The sequence below is a fragment of the Bison bison genome, unplaced genomic scaffold (assembly GCF_000754665.1).
Source record: "Bison bison bison isolate TAMUID 2011002044 unplaced genomic scaffold, Bison_UMD1.0 scf7180017864233, whole genome shotgun sequence".
NCBI lineage: Eukaryota > Metazoa > Chordata > Mammalia > Artiodactyla > Bovidae > Bison > Bison bison.
Window position 1 is genome coordinate 4759513 of NW_011494805.1, and position 8884 is coordinate 4768396.

Below are 8884 nucleotides of genomic sequence, written 5' to 3' on the forward strand. Positions count from 1 at the left end.
TGCATCCCAGCTCATTACAGAACATACAGAGATAACTAGGTATAATTTCTTATAGCGATAAATTCACTGTGTGCTCAGTTGCTCAGTCGTGTCCAACTTTTTGCAACCCTATGCACTGTAGCCCACCAGGCTCCTCTGTCCATGTGATTCTCCAGTACTGGAGTGGGTTGCCATTTCCTCTTCCAGGGCCCTTCCCAACCCAGGAATCAAACCTGTGTCTCCTGCATTGGCAGGAGGATTCTTTACCATTGAGCCACCAGGGAAGCCCAAATATTTCACCATAGCTAATAACTTAAAGGCATAATGAGCTAATCTGCAGAATTTGGAGTTCAATATTTTCAATTAAGTAGATTCTAAAACAGGATTTTTGAGGTTTGGTTTCCTCATATGTATTGTTTTGGTACTTTTAAGTATGGGTCACAAGATTCTCTGATGCTACAATGTTATTTTTATTAGCAGGGTTATTTCATAAGAATCTTCTGTAGTTTTTATGAATTCCTAATAATAATAAGCTTTAAGCTCAACATTCAGAAAACGAAGATCATGGCATTTGGTCCCATCGCTTCATGGGAAATAGATGGGGAAACAGTGGAAATAGTGTCAGACTTTATTTTTGGGGGCTCGAAAATCACTGCAGATGGTGACTGCAGCCATGAAATTAAAAGACACTCCTTGGAAGAAAAGTTATGACCAACCTAGATAGCATATTTAAAAGCAGAGACATTACGTTGCCAACAAAGGTCCTTCTAGTCAAGGCTGTGGTTTTTCCAGTGGTCATATGTGGATGTGAAAGTTGGACTGTGAAGAAGGCTGAGCACCCAAGAATTGATGCTTTTGAACTGTGGTGTTGGAGAAGACTCTTGAGAGTGCCTTGGACTGCAAGGAGATCCAACCAGTCCATTCTGAAGGAGATCAGCCCTGGGATTTCTTTGGAAGGAATGATGCTAATGCTGAAACTCCAGTACTTTGGCCACCTCGTGCGAAGAGTTGACTCATTGGAAAAGACTCTGATGCTGGGAGGGATTGGGGGCAGGAGGAGAAGGGGACGACGGAGGATGAGATGGCTGGATGGCATCACTGACTCGATGGATGTGAGTCTGAGTGAACTCCGGGAGTTGGTGATGGACAGGGAGACCTGGTGTGCTGCAATTCATGGGTCGCAAAGAGTCGGACACGACTGAGTGACTGAACTGAACTGAACTGATCAAGGTAGTTTTGATCTTTCATTAATCCTCTGATATGTAGTATGCAAATAGAGGATACAGTTGGTCTCACAGGACAGAAGATGAAAGGAAGTTTGGGGGAATGTAGAACCTATTTTCATGTGACATTCAATAGTGATGAAATCATACTTTAAAGTATTTGTTCACTCTAATGCAGAAGACACTTGTTTAGCAGAGTAGAAATAGTACTTTGTGTCATACATGCATCGTGAATATCAATCTTTGCTATATTCCATGTTAAATAAAATTGTCATTGTATTGTTTTTCTTCCCGTGTACTCCTTTTGTGTGGTTGGTAGTAACCTAATGAAATAAAAAGTGTACATAGTGTATCATTCTTAGTGGCATCGAAAACACAGTAATGGTGCTATTCCTTATTGATTGTGATTTTTTAAATGTTCTGTAGAAATATTTTCTAAAACATTCCCTGAACATTCAATTTATTTTTTAATCTGTAGTTTTTATAATAATTTTAAACCATATTTAATTTGGAAATAAGACATTTAAGATTAAGAAAAATAATTGTTTTTTTAATAATGATTTATTTTCTGTAAAAATGAAGTGTTTACAGGAAAGAGAGGAACAAATCAAAATATTACATGAAAAAATCACTGAAATACAAAAATGTACTCAGGAACAACTTGAAGAAAAATCTTCACAACTGGATGAAATAGTTGAGAAACTAGAAAGACACAATGAAAGAAAAGAGAAACTAAAACAGCAGCTGAAAGTGAAGGAATTAGAACTTGATGAAATCAGAAAAGCTTACAGGTATTATACAGTATTTCCTATTGAGAAATAACATGTGGCTTAATAATTTCATGTAACCGGTTTTTTTTTTAATTATTTCTTTTCATATTAGTACACTTAATCAGAAGTGGCATGATAAAGGAGAACTTCTATGTCATCTTGAAATGCAAGTAAAAGAAGTGAAAGAAAACTTTGAAAACAAAGAAAGAAAACTTAAAGCGGAAAGAGACAAAAGTATCGAACTACAAAAGTAAGCATTAAGTCCTGAAGTATGTGGGATATCTTTTTTTTTTGCACATTAAAATGATGTATATCAAACCAAATTTATACAGAAGGTATTCCAATATCAAATGGCAAATTTCAACAATGCAAAAACCACAATTACCTTTGCACCAACCTATTAGATGTTGTTCTAAGTACTGGTGATCCCTGGTCTTATAAAGTTTATTTGCTTTTTTTTTTTTTCCTAGGCTTTTTATTTTTTTATTTTTTTTTAATTTAATTTTATTTTTAAACTTTACAATATTAGTTTTGCCAAATATCGAAATGAATCCGCCACAGGTATACCTGTGTTCCCCATCCTGAACCCTCCTCCCTCCTCCCTCCCCATACCCTCCCTCTGGGTCGTCCCAGTGCACCAGCCCCAAGCATCCAGTATCGTGTGGGATATCTTTAAAGAAAACCGAGTACTCTTGCCTGGAAAATCCCATGGGCGGAGGAGCCTGGTAGGCTGCAGTCCATGGGGTCGCTAAGAGTCAGACACGACTGAGCGACTTCACTTTCACTTTTCAGTTTCATGCATTGGAGGAGGAAATGGCAACCCACTCCAGTGTTCTTGCCTGGAGAATCCCAGGGACGGGGGAGCCTGGTGGGCTTCCGTCTATGGGGTCGAACAGAGTCGGACACGACTGAAGTGACTTAGCAGTAGCAGTAGCAGGCATGAGGAAGGTAAAAACATTTTGGACATGGTTATTTGCCAAGCACTTAATTTCCATTCCATCTATAAAATGATTATAATAGTTCCTCCCTTAATATTTGATGGAAGTTTAAACTTTGTGTATGTGTGTATTTATGTATGTATATGATTTGTATGGGCTGTTTAGCATTTAAATAGTGCTCGATGCATAGTAATTGCTGTATATTTAGTTTTTATTACTAGAATTACTGTTTTCAAATTCTGTTTGAATGGAAACAACTAATATTTTTGGCTGTTGTATGTGGCATTGTGTGTGGAGTTTTGGCTTCCCTGGTGGTTCAGCACTAAAGAATCCGCCTGCCAGTGCAGGAGACCAGGGTTCAATCCCTGGGTTGGGAAGATCCCCTGGAGAAGGAAATAACAACCCACTCTTGTAGTCTTGCCTGGGGAATCGCATGGACAGAGGAGCCTGGCAGTCCATGGGGTTGCAAAGAGTTGGACACAACTTAGCGACTAAACAACAACATGTGAAGTTTAGCGGGAAAAAATCACTGACTGCCAGGGACAGAGAGCTTCTGAAGAATCTAAAACAGATGTCGGTAGCAGTTAGCCTGCACCAACGAGGATGAGAGCTGATTGTAAATAAGGGGAAGAAATCTGTACGCATATGCCATTGTTATATGGATTTTATAAAATACTCTAGAGGAAATGAGGGTTTTACCTTATAAACTATATGACTAGACTTGTTAAAACAATTTAAAGTTAACTGACCTAAAAAACAGGTAGCATGGTTTAGTGACCAGTTCTCATGTCAAAATATAGAATGGTGTAGATAATGTGGCATGTAGGTAGCCCCAAAATTTCATATAGAGGTAGGTTCCCCATTATATCAAATCTAATAGAACCTCGAAATTTGATTTTTCATATTTTAACTCAATGTAAATGAAAAGGTGAAAGGTCTTATTATACACCCCAGAAGTTTTAATTGATAATACAGTCCATTGTCTGCTAATGGACCCTGTTATACTTTGCTTTACAACCAAACATTAATGCAACGAAACATTGACTTAGAGCCTGTTTTCTTTCCTGCTGGTCATAGCTTTGCAGTATGAAGTCCTTTTGATCCTAAAAGACACAATCATTTCATATAACTAGAAGTTCCTAAACTAAAACCATAAAGCCTGACAATTTTTAGAATCTCTTATATTGTTTATTGTGTTTTTAAGAGCAAAACAATAAAAAGGCCTGATTTTTACCTTAATGTTCTTATGACTGAGATTGGTATGTATGATTTTTAATTTAATAGAACTTTAATAAAATAAATAAATCATTGATCATAAGAAAGATTTTATTTGCAAAGGTTTTTATAACATATAAGTTGATTATTTTCTTATATCTTACTTTGAACCCAGCAGTAATTTTGTGAGATTAGCCAAACAGGCAGGATTATTGTGTTATAGTTGACAGACTTTAAATCCAGAGGTTGTGAACTTGCCCTTGGTCACATAGCTACCAAATGTTGCAACTGGAATAAAAGAAAGACTTTTGATTGATGATCCTAATGCTGAAAGTTTAGTCTCCCTCACCTGTGCCCAACGAAGTGTCAGAGACAAGAGTTTTGGGTGATGTAGAAAAGGATCACTTTGTTGCTTTGCCAGACAAAAGGGGATGCAATAGGCTTGTGCCTCAAACCCTGTGTCCCAACATGGGAGGATTTGGCAAGTTTATAGCGGTGGTTCAGGGGTGGAGTTGCTATTAAAGAGTAGGGTATGTGCAGGGCCTGTACTCTTTGGATCGGGCCTAAGGTGGTCTTCTCCCTAATCTCTGCATCCCTTCCCTTCCCTGATAAGTGACTGTTCACATGTACCCGTTGAAACTCAGGGAAAGTCTTGGTGGCTGGAATCTATTCCCTGCAAACAAGAAACAGGGGACACAGAAGGGTTTCCGTGCCCAGGAGCACAGTTTCGGTCCTAATGTTCAATCCACTGTTGCAGTGGTCTGTGCCAAAACCAGGAAGCTTGTTCATTATGAGCTTAACGTTTTTAATAAAATTATTCATATTTAATATTAAGAAATGGGTATTTTGCTTATAAGAAACATTTAGCACTGAAATTTTGTAAATACTGTTTATAATATGTTTATTAACATAGGGTTTTATCTGATAAGCATAAACACAGGAAAATCAGACATACATGCTTATAAACTTGAACCTGCCTATAGTATAGACATTGTAAATTATTATCATACTGCTAATACATGGAGGGAAAAGAAATTGACAGCATCTGTGAAGATGCTTATAAAACATATCCTTAGACTCACGAGTGAGAACCAGTGTATCCTAACTTTCAGAGGATAATGTAACAAACTTCCACTTATGTTACCCTACTCTAAACTGTTACTAACAGATTCTGTTGGATGATGAACTAATAACTTCAGTTGCCCAAGGTAGTCTTTTGCTATTCAGTGGAGTCATGCTCCCATTAAGACATGGATATGAGTGCTTCCATGTTAAAAAAAATCCTAATTTTCATACATCCAGGTAGATATGTGGTTTTGTTTTGTTTTTAAGGGATGCAATGGAAAAGCTTCAAAGTATGGATGATGCCTTTAAGAAACAAGTTGATGCAATTGTTGAAGCTCATCAAAATGAAATAATACAACTGGCAAATGAAAAACAGAAATGTATTGATTCTGCAAATTTAAAGGTACTGTAAGTAAAATTCACTTTGATAATCAGTATTAAATTGTTATAGCTAAGTAAATTGTTATCTTCAACAGTGATAAGGAGAAAAGGCAGCATGATTTAACGACCAAATAGATACGAAGAATGTTACTAATACACTCATGAAGCCAGACCAACATGTTGGTAATACTTAGATTAGTTGTAGAATAGAATTTTAATGAAACCAAGATTATAAATTTGATCCTGAAATGTACCTGCTCCATGAGCTCTGGATAAAAATTTATATATCCTTCACCAATTTGAGCTGGAAGCCCTTTTGGTTACACATAGGCAAGGTGAGAATGTGAATGTATTAAGTACAATCCATTACTGCCTTGGACAAGTTCTCAAGGATTGTTTTATTATGAATTAGGGTTCAAACTGTCAAGTTTCTCATTGACAAAGGAATGGGTATAGGATGATACTGAATGACAGGGAAACATCAGAATTAACTTATGAAGCTTTAGCTTTCCCCTCATACTTTCATCCACTAAGACTAGGTTCAAACCTGGATATTTTTAAAACTCAACAGGTGATTCTCATGTGACTCCACTGTTAAGATCCACTAAATGAGACAGTTATGAACTTTCATTTTTCCCAGATTTTGAAGTGTTAATAAGAAACACGTATCTTTAAGACTGGAAATTCAGAAATCAGCAACTAGAAAAGGAAAAAAGTTAATAGAAAAGGAAAGGTATACTAAATATTTTATAATCAAGGTTGTGTAGTTAAATGACATTAAAGGAGCCTGTATAACCAGAAAGAGGGAATTAGGTCTTTGAAAATAATCACAATTAATAAAGAAATACAGTTGGTTCAAAATTTAGTTATTTCAGTGCAGTGGCTGTTTCATATATTTAAAATCTACTGAGTGTTGAGCAAGAGTGCACTAGGTATTATTAAATAAGGTATAATACTAGGCCTTTAACTCAAAGCAAAATACTGTGTTTGATTTTGGACATCTTGCCATTATGATGTAATATCATAGGGAGGTGTTTGTTAGGGAATTAGAAAAATGGCACCAAAGTTTAAATGTGGTAAGACTGAAAAAAGGCATTACATACAGTTGATCATTTAAGTTAGGAGAAATGTTAATTTTTAAAAGGAAAAAAATTAGGAAGTCTATATTAGAGATTAGGAAGAGGGAAGTAGACAGATAGGGATGACTATATTGGTAGTACCCTCAGGAATGTTGTATAATAGGAGAGAGAGTTTCAAGCAGAAATTAATAGTATCAAATACACTGAATCCTAGGAGAATAAATATGAGTTAACAGTAAATCATAAAATTATCTCTCAAAAAGATAATAATGTGTAACCACCACCAGCAGTTTTAGAAATGCAGTGTTTAAAGAGTTTCTTTGGGAAGGGAGGTGATTGCAGTTTTGAAAGTTTGTAAGGATAAGTCAAGAGTCATGATTTGACATTCATAAGCAGCATAGGACTGCTTAGGAATGAGAAAGCAATTGAGTCAGAAGATTAAGTCAGAAGACTGAGTTTCATCCAGATATGCTACTGAGAAGAACCACTACCTGTTGTGAACTATAAAATAGAGTTAAATTATCATGTGTTCATTACAAGAGCCTATGAGAAATAAATGGATAGTATACATGTGAATATTTTATATATAGTATGACATTGTTTTCCATATTAGTATTTGAATAGGTTAACATTTTATTAACCTCTTGCTTTAAATGAACATCAACATCACAAATTATAAAATATATACAAATCTTTTACTTTCTGCATTTTTAAAAATGCATTTTCACTGAGAAATTTAAATGTTATAAAATGTACATATTGATTTAGGTCCATCGAGTTGAAGAAGAAATGCGTGGACTTCTGGAAGAAACATGCAAGAACAAAAAAGCAATGGAAACAAAAATTAAGCAACTTGCTTTTGCTCTAAGTCAAATTCAGCAAGAAATTTGATGGTTCTGAGAACAAATTTAATTGAAATGGATCGGCAGGCCTATTGTAAAAATGATTAAATATTGTAATAGTAGTAACTGCTGTGACTTTGAAATGTCTCTTTCTACACATTTCATTCTGATTATATTTTAAAAGACTTTTGATCAAGTATTAATTGTATATGTAGGTTTTTTTATAATAAATTGTTGACAATTATGTGTATTAGAAAAACCTATCAAAATAACTAGACTTAAAACACTTTTTCTTGTTTCTGTGCTATACATTGTGTGGTCATTACACATTTGCCTATAAGTATGTTAATGGAAATTTAGTATTTTGACTACATGAGGGAAAGTATTTTAATACTGTTAACCTTACTGTGTTGATGAACTAATTATATTTATTGGTTGTCCTTCAGTTGAGGTAGCTCCATTCTTTTAAAATGCTCATAAGTGTAGCCAAAAAATATTTTAAATCTGTATAAGAGATGTGGTATTTTTAAGAATGCATATATATCTCTCCACATCACTCATAATGACTCCTTTTTAGTTAGTTTATGAGAATTCTTACTTTACAACTTAAAACACTTTTATTCCATTTCATATCAGTTCATTTATTCCTATTTCAGTTTTGTCATCTCTTATGTTCCTGTGTATGCAGAACAAAGATCTGAATACTATTCTTCTTACTATTTCTGAAAGAAAGAGAATATAATACCAAACTCTAACTAATAGCCAGTGAACTATGTTTTTTAAAATTAAATGCAATCAGAAAAAAATGTAAAGAGAGGGCCCCATTTATTACAGGCAAGGTTTATACTGAAATCTGTGGGACATCAAGCATATCAGCACGTAATGGGAGCCTATAGGGAGATGGGAGGACATAAGAAATATTGGGGAAAATAATAGCTGGAACCTTCCTTAATTTGATGAAAAAGACAAATCTACATGTTCAAGAACTTCAGTAAAACCCAGGATAAATAAACACAAAGAAAACCACACCTAGACACTTCACAGTCTAACTGTTGGGGGAAATCTTGAAAGTAGCAAGAAAATATGATTTAATGTAAAGGAATAATTAACAGTTGAGAAATTTCTCTTCTCATGAGAAATAATGGAGACTAGAAGGCAGTGAAGGACATATTTTAGGTACAGGAAATAACAATAAGTTGAGAATTCTACATCCAACAAAATTATCCTTCAAAATAAAATGCAAAACACACTAGATGCAGTGGGCTGACAAAGTTTTCAACAACAACAAAAAAATCAGCTAAGAATTCTATATCCAGCAAAACTGTCTTTCAAATGAAGCCAAAATAAAGTCATTCTCAGGTAACAGCTGGGAAATATGTTCCTACCAGACCC

The 8884-nt window shown here is 35.1% G+C and overlaps 1 protein-coding gene across 1 annotated transcript in view; it reads left to right on the plus strand.

Moving 5' to 3' along the window:
- The window catches only part of LRRCC1 (leucine rich repeat and coiled-coil centrosomal protein 1), a 43131-nt gene extending 34880 nt beyond the window's left edge, over positions 1-8251 (plus strand). Inside the window, exons 16-19 of the mRNA XM_010846214.1 lie at positions 1785-1993; positions 2085-2222; positions 5458-5593; positions 7419-8251. Of these exons, the coding sequence (XP_010844516.1) occupies positions 1785-1993; positions 2085-2222; positions 5458-5593; positions 7419-7541 (606 nt within the window). The 3' untranslated portion in view covers positions 7542-8251. The remainder of the gene's footprint in view (positions 1-1784; positions 1994-2084; positions 2223-5457; positions 5594-7418) is intronic.
- Positions 8252-8884: the final 633 nt, after the last annotated feature.